Source organism: Oenanthe melanoleuca, chromosome 5 (genome assembly GCF_029582105.1).
Source record: "Oenanthe melanoleuca isolate GR-GAL-2019-014 chromosome 5, OMel1.0, whole genome shotgun sequence".
NCBI classification, from domain to species: Eukaryota; Metazoa; Chordata; class Aves; order Passeriformes; family Muscicapidae; genus Oenanthe; species Oenanthe melanoleuca.
Genome location: NC_079339.1, coordinates 59,359,016 through 59,384,720, shown reverse-complemented (window position 1 = coordinate 59,384,720; position 25,705 = coordinate 59,359,016). Strand labels below are relative to the sequence as shown.

General features: G+C 48.4%; 1 protein-coding gene across 1 annotated transcript in view; it reads right to left on the bottom strand.

Annotated features, from left to right (window-relative positions):
* Nucleotides 1–25,705, bottom strand: part of MDGA2 (MAM domain containing glycosylphosphatidylinositol anchor 2) — a 190,801-nt gene that overhangs the window by 130,654 nt on the left and 34,442 nt on the right. The window contains exon 2 of the mRNA XM_056493793.1: nucleotides 9,270–9,409. Within this exon, the coding sequence (XP_056349768.1) occupies nucleotides 9,270–9,409 (140 nt within the window). The remainder of the gene's footprint in view (nucleotides 1–9,269; nucleotides 9,410–25,705) is intronic.

Sequence of the window (25,705 nt, the reverse complement as noted above, 5' to 3'; positions counted from 1 at the left end):
CCAACCCAAACCATTCCATCATTCCACAGCAGTTAAAGGCTCTTCCCAACTACATCATTCCATGATTCCATGACAGCAGAAGTCTCTTCCCAGCAACCCCATTCTAACCCAAAACATTCTATGATTCCACAACACTTAATAAAGGCTTTTCCCAATTTCAGCATTCCAACCCATCCATTCATGGAATTATATTTTTGGGAACCCAACCCATCCATTCCATGATCCCACAGCAGTTAAAGGCTCTTCCCAACTACATCATTCCAACCCAAACCACTCCAGTTCCCTACATGGGAATGGCTCCTGGATTTTTCCTCTTTTCTTGCAATTCATCTTTCTTTGGCTCTGGTACAAATTCCATGGATTTTTTTTCCACAGCACTCTAAGGCTCTTCTCAACAACACCATTCCAACCCAAACCATTCCAAGATTCCACAGCACTTAATAAAGGGTTTTTCCAATTGCACCATTCCAACACATCCATTCATGGAATTATGCTTTTGGGAACCCACTCATCCATGATTCCATGATTCCACTGCACTCCAAGGCTCTTCCCAACTCCAACCCAAACCATTCCATCATTCCACTGCACTCCAAGGCTCTTCCCAACAACACCATTCCAACCCAAACCATTCCAATTCCCTACATGGGAATGGCTCCTGGATTTTCCAGCCTTGAAGGATTTTTCCTCTTTTCTTGCAATTCATCTTTCTTTGGCTCTGGAATAAATTCCCTGGATTGTTTTTTCTACAGCACTGTAAGGCTCTTCCCAACACCATCCCAAGATTCCATAGCACTCTAAGGCTTTTCCCAAGACCATCATTCCTACCCAAACCATCCCATGATTCTGTAGAAGTTGGAGGCTCTTCCCAACACCATTCCAGGATTCCATAGCACTCTATGGTTTTTCCCAACACCATTCCAGGATTCCATAGCAGTCAAAGACTTTTCCCAACACCACCATTCCAACCATCCCACTCCAATCCCACACGTGGCAGTGGCTCCTGGATTTCCCAAACTTGCAGGATTATTTCTCTTTTATTGCACTTCCACTTTCTTTGGCTCTGGTGCAAATTCCCCGGATTTTGCCAGAGCTTTCTCCTTAACGATGTATTTACCTAATTAGCATAATTGTCTGCAATTATGTAATTAGCGTTCATATGTGTAATCATTGGAACATGTAATTAGCCCTAATTACACCGTTAAAGCCTGCGAGTCAGAAATATCTTTATCATTTTTGATTGATAGACATATGGGAAGGAGGGGGGAGAAAAAAAATCCCACTTGTTATTTTTATCTCCTTGGATCACGAAATCCACAGGAGGATCCAGGATTCAGCCCAGAATGGCGCTGGAATTATTTAAAAATTTGATATTATTGATCAAAATGATATCGAGGTTGTTCTGTTGGAAAAGAAGGAGAAAAACGTCTCAAAAATAGGAAAATTCAGGAAAGTGCAGCGAGGTTTCCCTGAAAAAAGAAATTGGGAATTAACAAAAATAGGGAGGAAAATTCAGAGAAGAAGACCAAGCATAACAATGAAGAATTATCATGAAATGCTTGATTTTTAATTCTAATATGCACTTCATTTGAGGAAAAAAAATAATGCCAGAGGATGGAGGAAATCTCAGTCCACGAGGAAATATTATCCATGGAAATGTCAGCATGGAGATTAAACATCCCAGAAGGGTCCCAGGGGGTCGTTATCCCATCCCAGCAGGAAAATCCCAAATTGTCCCAGTTTTCCCCATCACACACCTCAGCTGGGCAAGGTTTTGGGAGCAGAATCTCTTCCCTTAAAATTTAAACCAAACAAACTCCAGAGCCTTGGGAGTTCATGGGATCACAGAATCCTGGAATGGGGTGGGTAGGGAGGGATTTTAGGATCATCCCATCCCATCCCATGGATCCCATCCCATCCCATCCCATCCCATCCCATCCCATCCCATCCCATCCCACTGCCCCAGACTGCTGGGATGTGCAAATTAGGAAATTAGGAATTATCTGGAAATATTTAATTTTAATTCTAATCTTCACTGGATTTTAGGAAGAAAAATAATATAGAAAAAGAGACTTTCCAGTGTCCAGCCTGGCCTTGGGCACTGCCAGGGATCCAGGGGCAGCCACAGCTGCTCTGGCAATCCCAGCCCAGCCAGGAATTCCCAATTCCCAACATCCCATCCATCCCTGCCCCTGGCAGTGTCCCATTCCCTGTGTCCTGTCCCTCCATCCCTTGTCCCCAGTCCCTCTCCAGCTCTCCTGGATCCCTTCAGGCTCTCAGGGAACATTCCCAGCTCTCCCAGCCTGGCTCTGGAGCAGCTCCATGGATTCCTCTGGATCACTCCAGCAGCTCCACATCCTCCTGCTGCTGTTCCCAGAGCTGGAGCAGCTCTGCAGGTGGGATCTCCTGGACATTGTGCCTTCCACTCCTTCCATTCCCGATTTTCCTCCAGGAAAAGCCTCCCGGGTGTTTCCTGGGGAGATCTCATTCCAAAGGCAGCAGCACTTCTCCATCAGCCCCAGCTGATCTGCATCAGCTGCTGGTTTCCCTGGTTACCAAATTATCCATGTACTCATCACATCCATTCCTCTCCCGGCAGACCTCCCAGCTCCAGCCTTTATTCCAGAGCCACCCCCATCCCTGTACTGGGAGATCAGAGCGTTCCATGGAAAAACAGCTCCTGGTTTTCCCAGCTCTGCTGCTCCAGCCTTCCCTGAGCCCGTCAGAAACAGGGAAATAAAAGCACAAAGGGAAAACAAAACACTGCAGAGCTTTGGGAGGGGAGAAAACAGATGGGAAATATTCAGAGGACAAGTGTCCATATTTCCGGAAATCTGGAATTTTTTTTCCTCTTTTCCTTGAAATAATAGGAGAGTCCTGCCCCTGTGAGCACTGGAAATTTTCCATGTGGGATTTCTGGCAGATTTTAGCTGCCCAAATGTCCAAATGAAACTGCTCTGGTGCCACTCCCCAACCTGGATGTCATTCCCAGCTCCATGAGATTCCCAATGATTGCTGAGGCTGTAACAAGTCCAGGGTGGATATTCCCAGCTGAGGGATTGAGGATTAAAACCCAAACTTCCCTTCCCTGATGCTGCTTTTTCCTGGATTTAATCTCTTTGGATTAAACCTCTTTTTATTTGGATTTGACTCTTTCCCTCAGCACTTCCAATCCATTTTTAGGAAGCTGCAAACACGTTCCTTGTGGAGCCACAGCAGCCACCCTGAACCAGGAAAACTGGCAGGAACAGCTCCACTTATTCAGGATAAAACAACAGAGGTGTTTAATTAATTTATCACCTTGCAATGGAATCATGGAACGGTTTGGGATGGAAGGGACACGATCCAGGACTGGAGCTCAGGATGGGCTCATTCCCAAAAATCCTGGCGCGGATCCGGGGGTCCCTCACCCCGTGCTGAGGATGCTGCGATCCCTGTCCCGGATTTTGGGCAGCGCGGAGCCCGCAGAGCTCTGCAGAGCTGTGAATTCAGGTGCCACTCTCGGAGGAGAAAACATCGAATAAACTCCTTGGAGCAGCACAAACGTCGTGTAAAGCTTAATCACAGATTGCTTTTCGTGCTGGAGCAGCATGGAAACATTTTTTCCTTGCTGAACAGGAGTCAAACATTTAGAAAAGATTTTTTTTTTTTTTTTTTTCCCAGCATAAAATCCAGGCTAATTTAGTCATGAGTCAGGCTGGGTTTTGTCAGGTGCTCAGTGAACATTTGTAAAGTCTTCCCGTGAACTGAGGAGTGTCAGATGGAATCAGCATCAATTTTCCTAACAAGGCTCCAATTACTGCTCCAAGGAGCTGCGGAGGGGGTGGGAAAACAGGGACCCCCACCCCTTCCCCAGCTTGATAAGAACCTTATCAATTAAAATCAAACCAGGTTTGCCTCGCAGGAGCCTTTCCTGCCTCACGGACCAAAGAGAACGGAATGTGGGGTTTTTGTTGTGGGTTTTTTGGGGAAAAAAACTGTTTTTTCTGTTTTAATGTATGCAGTGCCAGGGAATGGGGATTTTTTTCCTTTCCCCATCGATAAGAAGGAGGCAGGATCCTGTTCTGCAGTGTCGGAGGAGGCTCCGCTAATCACAGGGACTAATTAGGGGGATGCTTTTGAAATAATTACGGGATTTTTGTACCGTGCCACAGTTACCCGGGTGTGCTCATGGGGAGAGCTCGGCGCTTTCCAAGGAATTTATGAGCGACAGGATAATGGGAATGGCTCTAAACTGACAGGGAATTCGTCTAGCTGGGATATTGGGAATTAGGAATTCCTGGCTGGGAGGGTGGGGAGGGGCTGGGATGGAATTCCCAGATTTGCTGTGGCTGCCCCTGGATCCCTGGCAGTGCCCAAGGCCAGGCTGGAACACTCTGGGACAGTGGGAGGTGTCCCTGCCACGGCAGGGGTGGCACTGCAGGGGATTTAAGTTCCTTTCCATCCAACTCATTCCATGATTCCATGAATTACATATATATATATATATATATTACTAAAATTAATATTGAAATATAAATATATAATTATATAATTATATAATTTATATATATTTATATTTGTATTTATATTTATATTTATATTTATATTTATATTTATATTTATATTTGTATTTGTATTTATATTTATATATTTATATTTATATATAGATATAATTTATATTTAAATATATATTTATATTTATATATTTATATTTATATATTTAATTTGTATTTAAATAGATATTTATATATATTAGATTTTATTATATTTATATTTAAATAAGAGCTTCAAGGCCCCTTGCAAGCCCAGCCATCCCCTGCTCTGTGACACTGGGGTCACCCCCTTTGGCCACCCCAATTCCCAGCAGGCAGGATGTGATTTTCCAGCCGCACATCCCCCCTGGAGCAGCATTTTCCTGCCTCTGCCCTGGTTCACAGCCCCAGGAATCCGCTGGGACCTCCAAGGGGAGCTCTGAGCACCAGGATATCACCCAACTCCTACCAGCGGGAAGAAAACACACCAAACAGAGGGGGAGAAATTCCAGGGCTCCTAAAATCGGATCCTGCTCTGCTTTGCTTCCCGGGAACAGCAGGGATCTGCGCTCCCGGATTTCCCGGGAGAAGGGACGCGCTCCGGTGGCGCTGCGGGGACCGGGGGGGCAGGAGGAGGTGAGGAGGAGGCGGCACCTCCCTAAAACGTGCTGCAGCCTCCGCATAGGGAAAAATCCCGAGTGTGCGGAGTCCAGATGGCTGGAATGACGTGTGGCACCGGCAGCTGCTGCTTCCCGAGCCTGGGGAGTGATGGGGACGGGAGTGGGGACAGGGATGGGGACGGGAATGGGGACGGGAGTGGGGACAGGGATGGGGACAGGAATGGGGACGGGAATGGGGACGGGAGAGGGGACAGGAATGGGGACGGGAATGGGGACGGGAATGGGGACAGGAATGGGGACAGGAGAGGGGACGGGAGTGGGGACAGGAGTGGGGACAGGGATGGGGAGAGGAATTTGGGACAGGAATGGGGACAGGAATTGGGATAGGGATGGGGACAGGACTGGGGACAGGAGTGGGGACGGGAGTGGGAACAGGAGTGGGGACAGGAGTGAGGACAGGAAAGGGGACAGGAATGGGGACAAGAATGGGGGGACAGCACCTGGAAGGGGGAGGGACACGGGGGGACAGCCAGGGGTCACCTTGCAGCCCAGGGGGGGGCTGGGGTGGGTTGGGTGCTGTCCCTGTCACTCTGCACGTTTTGCTGCTTGGAATGTGCCATTCCCACCGGGATAATGTCACCCCAGTGGGGACAGCACCAAGATCCAGTCCAGCCATTCCCAGCACTGCCAAGGCCACCACTGTCCCATGTCCCCAAGTGCCACATCCGTGTCCCCAAGTGCCACATCTGTCCCATGTCCCCAAGTGCCACATCCATGTCCCTAAGGCTACCACTGTCCCATGTCCCCAAGGCCACCACTCACCCATGTCCCCAAGTGCCACCACTGACCCATGTCCCCAAATGCCACATCCATGTCCCCAAGGCCACCACTGACCCATGTCCCCAAGGCCATATCCATGTCCCCAAGTGCCACATCCATGTCCCTAAGGCTACCACTGACCCATGTCCCCAAGTGCCACCACTGACCCATGTCCCCAAGTGCCACATCCATGTCCCCAAGGCCACCACTGACCCATGTCCCCAAGTGCCACCACTGTCCCATGTCCCCAAGTGCCACATCCATGTCCCCAAGTGCCACATCCGTGTCCCCAAGTGCCACATCCACACGGATTTTAAACCCCTCCAGGGACGGGGGCTCCACCACTCCCCAGCTCAACCTTTTCCATTCCATTTTTCCTTGTCTCCCATGCAAACCTCTCCTGGCACAACTTGAGGCCATTTCCTGTTGTACCTTGGGAATAAATCCCGCTCCTGTCAGGAATTTCCTGTTCATCCCTCCGTGGAAAACCAGGAATACAAAATCCCAGCCAGTCCCTGCTCATCAGATGCTCCCCACGATCCAAATGTCGTTGCTCACCTTGGAAAATCACAGGTTTTTGTTTCCAATGACTGGGCCTGCCAGCACAGGTGAGAATTCCCAAAGAAAATCAGGGAAAAAATCACATTCCTCAAGGCTGGGCAGGAAATTGTCACCAGTGGGGATAAAATGTCACCTCTTAGCCACACAACCCAGGAAATCCCTCATTTGTGTCCAGGGATAAGTGGCCTTTGGATATCCTGGCACATCCCTTGGGATAGCAGGGACAGCCCAACCCCTGGATCCTGGATAAAATCTGGGAAAATGACAAGTTCCCCAGGCTGATCCTGCTCCAAACTTGGCAGGATTTTATCCAAAAATCAAACCAACTTCTCCTGATATGGGAAAAAAAAAAAAAAATAAAGCTGCATTCACCTCACCTGAGTGGGGATAAAGTGCTTGAAAAATTCCAGTCAGGAAATTTATTTCTGTGGCAACCAATGGTGGGTGTGAAAGGTGGGAAATCAGGAATAATAAATAATAATCACATGGAACATCTCAAAATCACTCCAAGGATAACAAGCAGACATTCAAAAATGTGTTTGGGTGCTCAGAGTCTTCTATTTAATTAGGAGTGAAGTGAATTTTGGGGATTAACAGAGCAATTATTCATAATTCTCCTTCTTTTTAATAATTCCCACATCCTTATAATATTCCTTCCAAAAACCTCACTGATGCTGAGAAGACTCCATGAAAATTTAGAGGAGGAATTCCAGAAAATTTCCAGCAATTGGAAAGTGCAACCACCACTCTGAACACATTCCCTGCTTGGAAATAATCCCAGGGAAGAAAAAAATTTTGGGGCACGTGGTGGGAAAGGCAGCAAAGAGAGATGAAAAAATGGGAAGATCTGATAAATCTGAAGATTTGTGTTCAAAGGGAGCCCCCCCAGAGGGGAGTCACTGCAAGGGTGACTTGGAGCAGATCAGAGACATCAGATCCCAAAGAACCACATCCATTGATCCCAAAGTTAAAAGAAAAAAGGTTGGAAAGACAAAAAAGGGATAAACGTGTGCTTTGGTAAAGCAGGAAGGAGGAGTGACGGGAGAGAAGGGGAAAAAATGGAATTTTTTCTCATTAATTCATTTTTCCTCCCAGACCCACCACAGCCTCAAATCCCACAGGTTAGAAATTCCTGGGAATGTTCAAGGCTTGGAGTGAAAAATAATTCCTCCCCATGGCAGGAGTTGGTACCAGTTGATTTTTAATCTCTTTTCCAGCCCAAACCATTCCACAGTTCTGTGATTTTACAAATTCCCACTCCAGGGTTGTTTAATTCTTCCAGTGTTTAAACCAAAAGGAGTTTCCATGCCTAGGATAATTGGAAAATTTGAGAAATGTGGAAGTGTGAAATCATTTTTGGAATTCACAATTCCATATTTTATAACCTCATTGCACAGTATCTGATCAAACAGCAGCTGGAAAACAATTTCCTTGCAATCTGCAACCCAAATCTGAGAGAACCCTGTGGAAAAATCAGGGAAAAATTGGGATACTGGAAACACCAACCCTAAACCAGCACAGAATAAACTTCCACTACTTTAGCTTTAAATCTTCTCCTTAAATTTGGAAAAATCATGGAATAAACAGCAGAGAAACAGCAAACCCCTCCTTCCTGGAGGAGCTCACACTGAAGGTCTCCTGGAGAGAGAATTCCCTGCCTGTCCCTCACAATTCCAAGAGCAAAAGGTTTAATTCTTCACCTGGGAAAGAAAATCCCTAATTAAAAATATCTGATTAACGGGGTGTCCTGGCCCAGGGGGTCACACCAGTCTTGAGCTGGATAAAACAAGGTTAGAGCTGGGAAAAGCTGATTTCTTGCCAGGTCATTCTGGTTTTTCCAGCTGCAGCACTGGGGTCCATCCCAGATCCAGGTGAGCAGGGACACTCTCCCAAGCCCTTGGGTGTTGTTCTCTCTCCCAGAGATCCAGCTGGATTTGGGAGGACTGGGATGTGATCCCAGACAGCAGGACAACTTCAGGGATTTTTATCCAACAATTCTCATCCTCATAATCGTTTTCCTTCTCTTTTACCAACCTCCATGGAAATTAAACACTCCTGGGTTTTAAAGCACAATATTGCTGATTTTAACAGCAGACTTCCCAAAAAAAACCCTCATCAACATTTCTGCTGTTGATGTTCCTCTGGAACACCCAACACCAACAGGCAGGATGGATCCCCCACCCGGATCCTGGGGGATCCTGCCCTGACCCCAAACTGGGGAGGGTCTGAGGGGACAGGTGGGGCAGGGACAGGTGTGGGGACAGGTGTGATGGGGACAGGTGTGATGGGACAGGTGTGGGGACAGGTGAGGTGGGGACAGGTGTGATGGGGACAGGTGTGGGGACAGGTGTGGCAGGGACAGGTGTGAGGACAGGTGAGGCGGGGACAGGAGGGGCAGGGACAGGAGGGGCAGGGACAGGTGTGGGGACAGGTGGGACAGGGACAGGTGAGACAGGGAGAGGTGTGGCAGGGACAGGTGAGGTGGGGACAGGTGTGGCAGGGACAGGTGGGACAGGGACAGGTGTGGCAGGCACAGGTGTGATGGGGACAGATGGGACAGGCACAGGTGTGGGGACAGGTGTGGCAGTGACAGGTGGGACGGGGACAGGTGTGGGCACAGGTGTGAAAGGGACAGGTGAGGTGGGGACAGGTGTGGCAGGGACAGGTGGGACAGGGACAGGTGGGACAGGCACAGGTGGGACAGGCACAGGTGGGACAGGCACAGGTGTGGCGGGCGCGGGGGGCGGGCAGGACTCACCTGTGGGCGCGGGTGGCCGGTGACCAGGCAGGTGAGCTCCAGGGTCTCCCCCTCGCGGATGGTGTAGACCCGCTCCGAGTATCGCTCCTCCTCGATGTTACACGCCAGCCCCGAGTGCACGATGCGCACCGAGGGGGGGGCTGCGGGCAGAGACACGGGTCAGAACCGCACGGAACGTGGATCAGAACCCACGGGTCAGAACCGCATGGAACACGGGTCAGAACCGCAGGGATCAGGGAATCAGAACCGCATGGAACACGGGATCAGAACCGCACGGAACACGGGTCAGAACCGCATGGAACACGGGATCAGAACCGCAGGGATCAGGGAATCAGAACCCAGGGATCAGAAACGCATGGAGCACCGGTCAGAACCGCACGGAACATGGGATCAGAACCCAGGGATCAGAACCACATGGAACATGGGTCAGAACCGCAGGGAGCACGGGATCAGAACCGCACGGAACAGAACCGCAGGGAGCACGGGATCAGAACCGCACGGAACACGGGTCAGAACCGCACGGAGCACGGGTCAGAACCGCACGGAGCACGGGTCAGAACCCAGGGACAGAACCGCACGGAACACGGGTTAGAACCGCACGGAGCACGGGTCAGAACCGCACGGAGCACGGGTCAGAACCCAGGGACAGAACCGCACGGAACACGGGTTAGAACCGCACGGAACACGGGTCAGAACCGCAGGGAGCACGGGTCAGAACCGCACGGAACACGGGTCAGAACCGCAGGGAGCACGGGTCAGAACCGCACGGAACACGGGTCAGAACCGCACGGAGCACGGGTCAGAACCGCACGGAGCACGGGTCAGAACCCAGGGACAGAACCGCACGGAACACGGGTTAGAACCGCACGGAACACGGGTCAGAACCGCAGGGAGCACGGGTCAGAACCGCACGGAACACGGGTCAGAACCGCACGGAACACGGGTCAGAACCGCAGGGAGCACGGGATCAGAACCGCAGGGAGCACGGGATCAGAACCGCAGGGAGCACGGGTCAGAACCGCATGGAACACGGGATCAGAACCGCAGGGGGCACGGGTCAGAACCCAGGGAGCAGAACCGCACGGAACACGGGTCAGAACCCCACGGAACATGGGTCAGAACCCAGGGAGCAGAACCGCACGGAGCACGGGATCAGAACCGCAGGGAGCACGGGTCAGAACCGCACGGAACACGGGTCAGAACCGCAGGGAGCACGGGTCAGAACCGCAGGGAGCACGGGTCAGAACCGCACGGAACACGGGATCAGAACCGCAGGGAGCACGGGTCAGAACCGCAGGGAGCACGGGATCAGAACCCAGGGATCAGAACCGCATGGAGCACGGGTCAGAACCGCAGGGATCAGGGGAGCAGAACTACACAGATCATGGGATCAGAACCACATGGAGCACGGGATCAGAAGCCAGGGATCATGGGATCAGAACCGCACAGATCACGGGATCAGAGCCACATGGATCACAGGATCAGAACCACAGGGATCAGAACCGCATGGAGCATGGGTCAGAACCGCAGGGAGCACGGGTCAGAACCGCACCGAGCACGGGTCAGAACCACAGGGATCAGGGGATCAGAACTGCATGGATCATGGGATCAGAACCCAGGGATCAGGGATCTGAGCCACATGGGGCACGGAATCAGAACCCAGGGATCAGAACCGCAGGGATCAGAACCGCAGGGATCAGAACCGCATGGAGCACGGGTCAGAACCGCAGGGATCATGGGATCAGAACCGCACGGAACACGGGGTCAGAACCGCACGGAACACGGGTCAGAACCGCATGGAACACGGGATCAGAACCGCAGGGAGCACGGGTCAGAACCACAGGGATCATGGGATCAGAACCACAGGGAGCACAGGATCAGAACCCCGGGATCAGGGGAGCAGAACTACACAGATCATGGGATCAGAACCACATGGAGCACGGGATCAGAAGCCAGGGATCATGGGATCAGAACCGCACAGATCACGGGTCAGAACCGCAGGGAGCACGGGAGCAGAACTACACAGATCATGGGATCAGAACCACATGGAGCACGGGATCAGAACCACAGGGATCACAGGATCACGGGACCACAGGATCATAGGATGGGAAAAGCTAGAAGGGACTCACAGGGATTGCATCCTTAAGGGAATCAAACCCAACCACAGAGTTCTCAGCTCCATGATCCAACCCAGCCCACCCCAAACATTCCCACTCCTGTGGCTGGCCTGAAATGGGGAGGCTGCAAGGCCAGCAGAGAAACGGGATGAGAATCACATGGATCACAGGATTACAGGATGTTCTGAGCTGGAAAATCCACAAGGACCAAGTCCAGCTCGTGATGGAATCAAACACGACCTTGGCACTCTCAGCTCCATGATCCAACCCAGCCCATCCCAGAGCACTCCACCCCTGGGCTGGCCATGAGCTGGGGGGGCTGAAAGGCCAGCAGAGAAACAGGATGAGAATCACGTGGATCCCCAAATTACAGGATGTTCCTTGTGGAAAATCCACAAGGATTGAGTCCAGCTCATTCAGTCTCAGCTCCATGATCCAGCCAACCCAGCCCATCCCAAACAATCCCACTCCTGTGGCTGGCCTGAAATGGGGAGGCTGCAAGGCCAGCAGAGAAACAGGATTAGAAGAATCACATGGATCATCAAATTACAGGATGGTCCAAGTTGGAAGAATCCCACAAGGAGCAAGTCCAGCTCTTAAAGGGAATCAAACACAACCTTGGCATTCTCTGTTCCATGATCCAACCAACCCAGCCCATCCCAGAGCAGTCCACTCCTGGGCTGGCCCTGCATGAGAGGCTGCAAGGCCAACAGAGAAACAGGATGAGAATCATATGGATGCCAAAATTATGGGATGCTCCAAGTTGGAAGAATCCCACAAGGATCAAGTCCAGCTCTTGAAGGAATCAAACACAACCATGGCGTTCTCAGCTCCATGATACAACCCAGCCCACCCCTAACATTCCCATTCCTGTGGCTGGCCTGAAATGGGGAGGCTGCAAGGCCAGCAGAGAAACGGGATAAGAATCACATGGATCACAGGATTACGGGATGTTCTGAGCTGGAAAATCCACAAGGACCAAGTCCAGCTGTTACAGGAATCAAACACGACCTTGGCACTCTCAGCTCCATGATCCAACCCAGCCCATCCCAAACATTCCCATTCCTGGGCTTGCCCTGAGCTGGGGGGGCTGCAAGGCCAGCAGAGAATGATGAGAATCACACGGATCCCCAAATTACGGGATGTTCCAAGTTGGAAGAATCCCACAAGGATCAAGTCCAGCTCCCAAGGGAATCAAAAGTGACCTTGGCATTCCCAAATCCATGATCCACGCCGGGCCACTCCAGCCCTGGAACCAGCACTGAGCGTCTCCCTTTGTTTACTCAGCACATCCTCAGCACCACAAGAGATTTCCATGGTTTTTATTAATCCTTGGCAATCCCCTCAACAAAACCTTCAGCACTCCCAGCTTGCATTCCAATTTTTTTTGTTTCCATTTCCAAAATGAACCCGGCATTATTGTTTTTATTCTATATCTTCCTAAATGCATTATCACACTCGTTATGCAAATGAAAAGACTTAATTAAAGCAGGAAAATTAAGCAGGAGAAACAGTGGCACTGATGCTGCTGTGTCCTTTCCAAATCCTGTTGCTGTCAGCGGGATCAGGATTTGGAGCAGGAGTTAAGTTCAGGTGGAGCCTTACTTTAATTTCCTTGTAGGTACAACCTGTAGTACAGGAATTATTCAGCTTTACACCTTGTAAGTGTAAGGGAACCAAGACTTTCCTGTTATTACACCTGCAGAAATCCTCCAGAGCACATTCCCAGCTCCAGGATTTCACTTCTGAACCGTGAAATTCCCAGCTATGACAATTTCCAGGAGTGGATCGATAGCAGAAGGAAACTGATTTACAGACCCCAATAAAATCACAGAAACCAAAGAGCACAAAGGATAAAAGGGAATTCTGTGGGATTCAAACACCTGGAATTCCATCCTTTCTGTTCATCCATGTGATGCCATCGAGCTCCCAGCCCCATTCCCTGTGGAAGAGCCTCAGAATTCCCCCCCAAGCCCCTTCCCAAGGCTGCTCTGCTGCACATCACACCAGTCCTGCTCCTCTGATCATTCTGCAGTTCCTCTGCTAAGATCCACGTGGAATTCCCTGTGCTCTGGCATCCCTTCAGACCCCCCCTCACCACAGCATTCCCAGTCCAGCCCTGTGGACACAGCCCACCATGGGATCCTGCTCCAAAGGTCTGGGATTGATCCAAACCTGCCAGGAATTCCAGTTTCTGAGCCTGGCTCTTCACAGCCTGGAGAAACGAGGCTCGAGCCAAGGAGGCAGAGGAGGAGCAGGGGATGGAAGTTTCCTCCATAGAAACATGGAATGGATTGGGTTGGAAGGACCTTAAATCCCATCTCACTCCAACCCAGCACATTCCACTATCCCAGGCTGCTCCAAGCCCCGTTCCCTACCTGGCCTTGGACACTTTGGGGGATCCAGGGGCAGCCACAGCTTCTCTGGGAATTCTATTCCAGGATCTCCCCACTCTCCCAGCCAGGAATTCCCAGTTCCCAATCTCCCATCCAAGCCCAGACTCAGCCATCACTCCAGCAAAGCCTCCAGCAGGCTCTGCTCTTCCAGACACATCCTGAGCTCCAAACCCCCAAAAATTTTCCCTGTCCACTCTTCCAGAAGATTTAACAGACACCAACACACTCCTGCTCCAGGTAGTTTGCTGCAAGTCCAACACAATGATGGAATAAAGTTGCCTTGGAACAGCCTGGGACAGTGGAAGGTGGGACTGGGTTTAAGATCCATCCCAGTCCAAACCCTTCTGGGATTCCATGATTCCCTTGTCCCACAGATACAGGTGGCTCTTCCCATGAAACTCCTGGAAGGACAGGAATGTCCTTGGTTAGGAGTCAGGGCCATGAGTCAAACACTGACATGGAAAGAATTCCTTAATTCCTGATTATGATTATTTTTCCGAGTAGATCAGCAGCACTAAATGCTGATTTTTCCCTGGAATTCCTAGGAATGCTGATCCCCTCCACACTCCTCGGGAGTCCAACACCCCAAGGACAGGGAATGTGTTCTTTTTTCTGCTTCTCCAAGGCTCTGAGTCACCGCTGGGACTTCCACCATCTCCCACACCACAAACTCCAAAACGCAGGAGTGCTGAAGCAGAGCCAGGAGCAGGAAGGTAAAGGAGGGTTCAGCACGGCTCATCAAGCCTGGCATCAAATTAGAGCAGTCAGCAGCATTATCCCAACATCCCTTTAAATCCATATCCCATTAATATTCCATTTTTAGTCATGTTATATTCATCTAACTCCAAATCACAGCTGAAGTGTCCTTCATTTTAGTGGCTGTGCCACTCTCCTGAATCCATTAAATTTGGGAAGGAGCAGGAAATAAAAAAAAAATGCCCCCCCTGGGTGTTGTTATCTCCAAGGAAAACACTGCTTCAAGAGGAGATCAAACCATCAAGGAAAATACCAAATATTCTTCCTCCTGTAAGTGAAAAATCTTATGGTTCAGGAGACATCCCATAATTATGAAATGTCACCTTCCTGCTTCCTGCAGGAATCTCCATTCCAGCTCCTTCTGAAAGCTGCCTCCAGGGGTTTCATCCATTAAAACAATACCAGCTTAGCATTGATTTTGTTGGTGACATTTGAGGGTTTGGCTGCTGATCACACAGGGGAGACGCTGCCTGGATCCTTCCCTGCAACATTCCCAGCAAGGCACAGCCTGCAGCAAGGACAGGCTGCCCAAGGAAAAATTAAAAAAAAAAATAAAAAAAACCAACCCAAAAAAAAGTTCTGTGACCCCACAGGATTCCCTCTTTCCACGAAAAACTGGGAGTTTCTCCTTTCTGTGTCTCCTTATGAACATTGCCCCTCTTGGCTGCTCTTTTCCACCAGTTCCAAGTTTAGGTGGGATATTGGGAAGGAATTCCTGGCTGGGAGGGTGGGGAGGCCCTGGAATGGATTTCCCAGAGAAGTTGTGATCCAAAGTCCTGGTCCAAAGGAGTTCCAATGGAATTGGGATGTTTGCTCAGCCTGGAAAGTCCCCACTGGGCTCACACTGGGAAAATATTGGAGGCTTGAGGGTGATTTGAGCTGTGCTCAAATTGGGAATTCCCTCTGCTCCAGGCCCTCCTTTTTTAATGGAAAATGAAATCAGGATCATTTGAGAAAAGTGGGAATGAGGTGGTGTTGGATTGGGAATGTGGGAAAGTCTGAGAGCACCTTGGGATTGATTTCAGCTGGAGTGGGAAGAGGAGTTGGAGATTTGTGGAGCTGGGAATGGGAATCATCCCCTGGAGAGGGGCTGGGGACAAGGGATGGAGGGACAGGACACAGGGAATGGGACACTGCCAGGGGCAGGGATGGATGGGATGTTGGGAATTGGGAATTCCTGGCTGGGCTGGGATTGCCAGAGCACCCCTGGATCCCTGGCAGTGCCCATGGCCAGGCTGGATCACCCTGGGATAGGGAATGTGTGGGTTCCATGTTGGAATGGGATGGGCTTTAAGGTTCCTTCCATCCCAAAACATCCCAGGATTCAATCCCAGGATCCCTTGGCACAGCTCCTTCCTGGTTAAAAGTTCCCCCCACACAGAGATTTGGTCAAGTCCTTGCTGGAAAACAGGGAATTAAACTCTGACCAACATCAGAACTGGGATCCTGGAATGAATTCCCTCAGCCTGAGAGGTTCTGGGATCTTCCTGGATTCCTTAAAACTGAATCAAAATGAGATTTTTTTTGGGAAATGGGAGATCCATGATGGAGCTGCTAGGAAATGCAGGATGGATTTGAACCAAATCCTTCTCCCCTCCTGCAGCCATGAGCTTCCCCCTGATCCATCTTCTGCATCAGGAGCTTTTCCATGGAAAATTAATCAGCAGGAGTGAAGCCCCAGTGGATTTAGTGCAGTTCTGCAGCAGAATGAGGGAATAATGGGGTTTTCTGAAGAAAAAAGAGATTTAAAGTAAAGGTAGACAAGTGCTACTCTCAGAATTCACTTTTCCCACATTATCCCAGCTCTTAATTCTGCTAAACTGCAAATGGAATGACCAGGAGTCTCTGAGGGAATGCACTGCCCTCATCAATGCAGAATTTGGAGCATTTTACTGCAGCTAATTTGGGATTTGGGGCCATTTTTCCAGCTGGAGGTGAGGCTCAGCCCACAAATAAATGGATTATTGAGAGAGATTATTTTTTACTTCTTCTCTAAGTGGGTTTTTCTTTGGGGAAAGTCAAATGTTACACAAGAAGCTTCTATTAAACAAATATTCCATTTCTGGAGAAATCCTTCATTTTGGCTGCAAGCTGAGCCAAATTCCAGGTGCCTGAGAGGGCAAAATTCCAGGTGTGATGCTGACCTGATCCCAAACCACTTGTGCCACTCCTGGATCACTTTAAATCATTCCTAAATAATTCCCTCCTGCTTTCACCTGATGCCCTTGGGAACATTTACTGGGCACCTTCCCCTGAGCTGATCTGAGCTGAACTTTCCCCTCAAACAGGGTAAAATCACCTTTTATCCCGTTTGGGGCTGATTTTCCCCCATTGCTCGATATTCCTGCCTGTCCCAGAGTTCCAGAGCCCCGTGATGGATGGCACTGCCAGATAATCAAATAAATCAAAGGCTCCCAGATAATCAAATCCCACTGCTGCTTCCCAGCACTGCTGCCACAGAGTTAGGCCTGACCTAATTTTGGCTCTGCAAAGCTCAGCAGAGCTGGGTAGATCCAGTCTGGGCTGTGCTAACCCTGGTTTTCCAGGAGCAGATGGATTTCTGCCTTTTTTCCCTTCCCCACTTTCCCTATGCCCTTTACAGATCCTCCCAGTGCTGGTTGTTGTTCCTGCTGCTGGGAAAAGCTGCTGGAGGTTGGAGAGGGAACAGGAAAAGCCAGGAGAGCTGCTCAGGTGGGAACTGGGATGAGAATATAAAATCATGGAATGGTTCTGGAAGGAAATTTCCCATTCCACTCCTTTTCCATGGGCAGGGACATCTCACTATCCCAGGGTGATCCAGCCTGGCCTTGGGCACTGCCAGGGATCCAGCAAATCTGGGAATCCCAGCCCAGCCAGGAATTCCCAATTCCCAACACCCCATCCATCCCTGCCCCTGGCAGTGTCCCATTCCCTGTGTCCTGTCCTTGTCCCCAGTCCCTCTCCAGCTCATCCCTCTGGGATGCTGAACTCCTCCATGCCTGGAAAATCAAGAGTGTCCCACTCAAACTGGGAGCACAAATCTGTATTTAATGTCCTCTGTATCTGTATCTAATGTTCTCTGCAAAAACTCATTTAGTGGGATTTTTTTAGGAAAGCCAGAGAAGGAAATACTTCCCAAAACCAGGGGAGTTTGGTTTCTACTTTGCTTTCATGATTTAACACCTCCCTGCTCACTTTTCACCAGCTTTAATTTAATTTTAATAATTTACCCTGCAGCCCAAAGCAGCTCTGCTGACATTCCAGTCTCTTTGTATCCTGGAATTGTCCAGGTTGGGAAAACCCTCTGAGACATCCAACCATCCCCAGCACTGCCAAGGCCACCCCATGTCCCCAAGTGCCACCTCCACATGGATTTTAACCCCTCCAGGGATGGGGGTTCCACCCCTGCTCTGGGCTGGACAAACTTCCCATGAAGAAATTCCGACAAATATCCAAATTAAACCTTCCCTGGCACAGCCTGAGCTCGTTTCCTCTCGTTCTTTTGTCCCTCAGTGGGACAAAAAATCCCATTTTAGGAAACTGTGGGAGTAAACAAAACACCAGGAACCCCTTTTTCCTGCTCCACACTCACTCCCTGTGGGAATGCTGCCACTTTTTCCCTCCAGCTGAGCCCTGCCAGGCCAATTCCTGCCATTTCCAGGGGAGCAAAGGTTCCCCAAAATGTGTCCCTGCCCAGGCAAAAAATCAGGGACAAATCCCTCAGTGCTCCTGCAGGAATTTCATTCCTGATTTACCTCCTGCTCTCCCTTTTTCCATGCTCTTCTCCGTGCCTGCTGCCATGGCTGGGTTTGTGGATTTTTACTTCCACCAGCCCCATGTGTGGGGCACTCCTGGCAAATAACTTCAGAATTAAAAACTGAATTGCCTGCAACATAAGAAAATATCCCTCTGCTCTGGGAATTCCAGGCAGGAATTTTAGGATTTTTGTGCCGTTTCTAAGCTGGGTTTGGGTTTTAAGTGAGAATAAACTCACTGGGAGATGCTGCCTTGCAATTCTTATTTCTGCTTGAAAGCCTGAAACTGAGATTTTTATTTTTTTTTTCCCCAGCTTTTTGTACTTAAATAAAAACCTGGAAAATTCTGCATTTATTCCAGCATTTCCGGAGTGACACTTGGTTAATTCACAACATTCCCAGTCGATCTGTCCCTTACACCCCCAAAAAAGGGAATTTCCCAATTTTTTTCCCTGTGATTAAGTGGGAATTGCAGAGATGAGCACAGAGGGAGCTTTTCCCACTCTCCCCTCCCTCCCTGGAGCCGTTTGCATCCCACAGCAGCGGGATCAAGGAATCTGCTAAAATAAGGAATCTGCTAAAATAAGGAATCCTCCACCAGGGAGGACTCAGCTGGAGCAACTTTGCAGCTCCTGGCACCACAAAACAGCCGAGGAGGGCCAGACCCAGCCTGGCAGAGAGCTCATCTCACTGGGCTGGAGACACAGAAAACTGGAAAAGACAGAGTGGGATGAAAATCAAGCACGTTAAAAATCACAACTCCTGAATTCTAAATTATTTACACAGGTAAAAATTTCTTTTAGAAAGGAATTGTTAACACATTTATATTTTTAATTTTAATTTCGTTTTTAACTCGTTTAATTTTTTTATTTTTTTTTCCCGTGGCAGGAAGTGCTGGTAGAGCAGACATGGATTTATCCTGGGGGAAAAATCGAGTACATGGAATGGGGATGGGAGGAAATGCTCTCAGGATGTGCCAGAAGAGATTTAGATGGGATGTTGGGAAGGAATTCCTGGTTGGGAGGGTGGGGAGGAGCTGGGATGGAATTCCCAGATTTGCTGTGGCTGCCCCTGGATCCTGGATGGGGAGGATTGGAGCAGCCTGGGACAGGGGAAGATTGGGAAATTCTCTGGAATTATCCCCTAAGTCCAACTGCCTGAAAAAAGCACAATTTAATATTAAAGAGGAAATTTAAAACACAGAACCCTCCATGAATGCAAATGAAATGCCACTTTGGAAAATAAACAGCTTTTTAAACAACGATTTGCAGTTCTTGGGAGCTAGCACAGAACTGTCCCAGGAAAAAAAACCAAGGAAAACAAATCCCTTTTCAGGGAATAAAATGATTTATTGAATCACAGCCGTGTTTCTGTATTTCAGTGTCTCACACCTCGTTCTCACTTCCTTGTTGTCGAGCCCTGGCTGGAGAAGGAGCAGCTGAATGAGTGGGATAACTTCCCTTTTCAAAACTGGGAATTTGTTACATGGATTTTATGACTTCCAGGCTCCTTCAGAATTTATTTATTATATGGGAATATTATATTTATTTATGGGAATGGGTCTTTTGGAATCATGGAATGGTTTGGATGGGAATGGACATTAAATCTCATCCCATTCCACATCCAGGGACACCTCCCACCTTCCCAGGCTGCTCCAAGTCTCTCCTTGGATATTTCCAGGGATCCAGGGACAGCCACAGCTGCTCTGGGAATTCAATCCCAGGGTTTTACCACCCTCCCAGCCAGGAATTCCTTCCCAAAATTCCCATCTAACCCTTTCTCCCACCTCTCCAACCACTTCAGCTCCAAATGTTCTTCATCAGGGCAACCACAAAGTGCCACATCTGGCACTTAAAATCTCATTCCAAGATATTCCAACCACTGGAAAATCTGATTTGCCTTAAAAACTCCCATTTCCTTCAGGCCCTGGAATTGATAAAAGAGCTGGGGGATCTGTCAGCCTGAAATCTTTTCCTCCTGTGGAGAAATTCTGGAGCACTGAGCTTGGAATGCTTGAGAGCTTCAAGGGAAATTCCACCTTTTCATAAAATAAATCATCCCATTCCCGAATTCTGGCCAACTCAGGGGAGTTTTTCCTTTGTTTTAGTAAACCCCAGGCTGTGCTGGGCCAGGAAAGAGCTGCAGAGGAGCTGAGGGGACAGAGACCCTGAGAGTCCTTGCTGCTTCCATGATTTCTGTGACAAATTCCCAGAGTTGTTGGATCAATCCTCCCTGGCTGCTTGAGAAAATTCCATCAGGAATTGCAGAGAGGTTCAGCCCAGCTTGCAGGGAGGTGCTTGGCTGATCCAAGCTCTCCTGGGAATTCCTGACATCCCTCAGTCAATCCCTGCTCTCTCCCTTTCCCAGCTCTTTGATGGATCCCAGCTCCCACCCAAATATTTCTCCTGGATCAGTGTCAGGACACTCCTTTGTGTCCAGCCATTGGAAATGGAAACAATTCCACAAGATTTGTGGGGCTGAGCCATGATTGAGGCTCCTCCATCACTGGAAAATATCAATATTAATGAGGAGCTGGATTGACACAGAGTCCAGCAGAAATCAGCTCCCTGTGGATCTGATTCCCTGGGAATCCAAACTGACATCTCAGTATTGATGGGAACAGCTCCAGTTTCCCCTCAGCATTCCATGAATTCCCAGGAGCCCCCAGCTCCAGCTGCACCAGCTGTGGCCAGGGTGGGACACTGGGAGCAATCTGGGCTGGTGGAGATGTCCCTGCCCATGGAAAGGGGGGCACTGCTGGGATTTAAGGTTTATTTCCACCCAAATATTTCTCCTGGATCAGTGTCAGGACACTCCTTTGTGTCCAGCCATTGGAAATGGAAACAATTCCACGAGATTTGTGGGGTTGAGCCATGATTGAGGCTCCTCCATCACTGGAAAATATCAATATTAATGAGGAGCTGGATTGACACAGGGTCCAGCAGAAATCACCTCCCTGTGGATCTGATTCCCTGGGAATCCAAACTGACAGCTCAGTATTGATGTGGAGTCTCCCCTCAGCATTCCATGATTTACCTGGACAGGCATCCACGAGCCATCAACAAATCAATAAAAATTAATGAGGAGAATTAATAAACTCCCACCTGGCCACCCAGACACTCCAGGTCAGGTGTTGTTGTTTATTTGATTCTCCAGCCCTTTCCAACCCTATTAACAGAGGGTAATTAGTCATTAACTTCCATTAGGGAGTCGCTCTCCCTGTGCAAAATCTGTGGGAGTGGGAAAGGGATCTCACTTTGCCCAGGCAGAATCCATCACCCAAATCCAGCAGCTCCTCATGGGCACTGGGAATCCTCACCCACAACATCCCAGCTTCTCCAGGGAAAATCTGCTCTGCTGGAATCACCAGCTCAGCACGTTCATGAAGCATCAGGGCCAAGATTTGGGGAAAAGAGGGAGATAAGAGGGAAAAAGAGTTTATTCCTCTCATCTTTCCCTGTTATTGAAACCCTCTGGCGTGGAGAATATGTGGATGTGCTGGATGGAATTTTCCACTCCTCAGTTTCCATGAAGGAATTCCTGAAGGCACAAAGGGGGTTCTCCTTCGTGTCTGGCTGCCTTTGGACCTCCCAGCAGCTCAGCTCTCCTCCAGAGCTTCTGTTTTGTCACCTCAGACCCCAAACTTCCCTTGTCCTTCCATGTGGGAGCAAATCCATGCAAAAACAGCAGGGGAAAAAATGGCAGAAGGAAGAAAAAAACCCCAAAGAACAGCGTTCTAAAATTTCCTTTTTCATCATAAAATCACAGAATTCTCCAGCCCATTCCCAGCCCCCTCAGCCTCTCCTGGGGCTCCAGACCCTTCCCAGCTCCTTTCCCTTCTAAAAACCACAAGTTCCAAACTTTATTTTAAATCCCAAACGTGGTGGTTAACCTTTGGATTTGTCAGATTGCTGATTTGTTTTAAATCAGCTTTGGGAATGATCTCAAAATGTTTTTCATTTTTTTAATTGGAACTGAAAACACTTGCAGCAGATGAGTAATGAGGAAATGGCATCTGCCTGCCTGGAATTTTCACTGAGGAACAAGGATACAGCAGGTTCCCTCACAGGACACCAGAAATACATCCCAGCCTTTTCCAGATCTCCATCCTGAATTAGATTCCAGATCTCCATCCTGAATTACATTCCAGCCTTTTCCAGATCTCCATCCTGAATTATATTCCAGATCTCCATCCTGAATTACATTCCAGATCTCCATCCTGAATTATATCCCAGCCTTTTCCAGATCTCCATCCCCATCACTGATTTTTCCAATTAAATATAAAATAAACCCCTTTTTATTTTCCTATCAGCACAGATATCACCACCAGGAAATAATTTGTGGAGTCATTTCCATATCAAGCAGATTTTGGGGGCACTCAGGATATTCCCAATCCCATTTCCCTCTTTAAATCCATCCCAAAACATTTTTTCCACGTCCACAAGGCTTTGACTTGATGATTTTAATGGAGTTTTTTTTGCATTTTTCCCCACTGGTACAGATCCAACATCAAGGCCCAGGCAAGGGAAGAATTTCACACAAGGAAGGTGAAGCCACAGGGGATTAAATGTTTAAGCTGAGCTTTGGGACAGGATCCTCAGCTGGAGGAATCCAGCAGAATCCAAGAACTTTTATCTCCAGGAGCTGCCAATCCTTCTATTGATCTCAGCAAAGAAAATACTTGAGGAAAACCAGATAAAGAAAGGAAAGAAGATGCCCTCAAAATGCAGAGATTATGGTTTTAAACACATTCCTAATTAATGGATCATAAGCTGTCCTTAATACATCCCTCAGCACAGCAAACTCTGTCAGATTCCATGGGCTCCTGGAATTGGAAATTAATTGGAAGAGCTAAAGATAGCTCTGAAGAATGAAAAATACTCACAGATGCTTTCAAACGTCCTTAATCAAAATAATGATTGCATAAATCCTTCGTGCAAGCTCAGAAAAAAAAATAAAATATTGCTACCTAATATCCTCCTCATTATCTGGGCCCCAAAGTGTTTGATAGTTTCAAATTAGAGCCGATTTCAGAAGTGTCTGTTAAATATTAAAAACAAGATCCAAAAGGTTTAACATCTCTCCACACATCCACTGGAGGATCCGTGAGCTCTGAGAGGGATGTGGGTGGAAAATCAAGGTTTAAGCTGAGCTTTGATCAAACCACATTAAACTGCAGGCAAAGATCAGACATCAAAGGCAGATTTGATTCCCCTCTGTGTGAGTGGTGGCACTTGGGGACGTGCCAGGAGCCCCCAGCTCCAGCTGCACCAGCTGTGGCCAGGGTGGGACACTGGGAGCAATCTGGGCTGGTGGAGATGTCCCTGCCCATGGAAAGAGATTGTTGTTATTGTTGTTGTTGTTGTTGTTATTATTATTATTATTATTATTATTATTATTAATAATAATAATAATAATGATAATAATAATAATAATAATAATAATATTTTGATATAATCTTCTCTAAACAATAATAATAATAATAATAATAATAATAATAATAATAATAATAATAATAATGATGATGATGATGATAATGATAATAATAATAATAATAATAATATATAATGCAAGGCTGCAGATCAATGAATATTTAAATTATTTAGACAGGGAAAAAGGAAGCCTTGAACCCGAGTGCTGCTCCAAACTCACATTCCAGAGCCTGGGAAATTCCCACTCTGTGCTGCTCTGCTCATGGAGTCCAGTTCTGAGGAAGGTAATTATAAATCAATGATAATGTCACAGGCTGTTAGGAATATAAACCCTAATGTGTACTAATTAACACAGCAATTACTGACACCAGGGCAGGGCTGAGCACTGCCCACACTCAGCACAGCAGGGAAAACATTCCTGGGAACTCGTCCATGAGCTCATGGAAAAGCAGCTCCTGGATTAGGGATGGGAGAGCTCCCAGCCCCCTCTGGATCCAGGATCAGAGCACAACTGGGAGGGGCTGAAATCATCCCCAAAATGCTCAAGGAGAAATGAATCACCAAAATGAATCTTGAAATAAATCCCAGTAAACAAACTTGTGCTGACCCCAAGCTGTTTACACACAATTAATGAGCAATCAGGGGAAAAAAAATAAATAAAGCAAGCAGAGCATCTCTGATTAACTTCAACAGGCTCCAACTGGAGAGTGAGTTGGGTGTTCCACAGTGAACTGAATCCTGAATCCCAGGAACTTTTAGGTTGGAAAACAGCTCCAGGATCAACCTGTGCCCAATCCCCACCCTGTCCCAGCCCAGAGCTCTGAGTGACACCCCAGGAATTCCTGGGACACCCCCAGGGATGGGGATCCAAACCAGCAGTCAGAAATCCATGGAATCATGGAATCATTGAGGCTGGAGATCTCTGAGCTCATCCAACCATCCCCAGCCCTGCCAAGGCCACCCCTGCCCCTGTCCCCAAGTGCCACATCCACAGGGATTGAAATCCCTCCTGCCATGGGGGCTGCACCCTGTGCCTGTGCCAGGGATGGACAATCCTTTTACAGAACAAATTTTCCCAAATGTCCAATTTAAACCTCACAGAACTGTTTTCTCTCATTAACTCCAACAGGCTCCAGCCTGGAGAGTGAGTTGGGTGTTCCACAGTGAACTGAATCCCTGAATCCCAGGAACTTTTAGGTTGGAAAACAGCTCCAGGATCAACCTGTGCCCAATCCCCACCCTGTCCCAGCCCAGAGCTCTGAGTGACACCCCAGGAATTCCTGGGACGCCCCCAGGGATGGGCACACGGACAAAAGTGAATTCCTCACCCAGCTGAGTCCCTGATTTTAGACAGCCCCTGATAATCCTCCCTCAGAACCCACCACAGAAAATCTTGGGAAATTCATTATTTTCACACTAACACATCAGAAGATAAGCGCTGGGATGCTGCCACAAAAGAAAATTGACATGACAAATTATACAAATTATGATGTTCTTTAAAATTAGGAAATTTCTTTTTAATCAAATAGAGATATCTGCCAGGACCTGCCAGTTTTCCTGAGGGATTCATCCCAGAATCAATGGCAGGATCTTCCCAGACTGCTTCCTATCCAAATATTCAACCTGCCAGGACCTGCCAGTTTTCCTGAAGGATTCATCCCAGGATGAATGGATGAACTTCCCAGGCTGCTCCTTATCCAGATATTCACCCTGCCAGGACCTGCCAGTTTTCCTAGAGGATTAATCCCAGGATGAATGCTGCTCCCTATCCAAATATTCAACCTGCCAGGACCTGCCAGTTTTCCTGAAGGATTCATGCCAGAATGAATGGCAGGAACTTCCCAGACCTTCCCTACCCAGACACTCACCCTGCCAGGACCTGCCAGTTTCCCTGAAGGATTCATCCCAGGATGAATGGATGAACTTCCCAGGCTGCTCCTTATCCAGATATTCAACCTGCCAGGACCTGCCAGTTCCTGAGGGATTCATCCCAGGATGAAT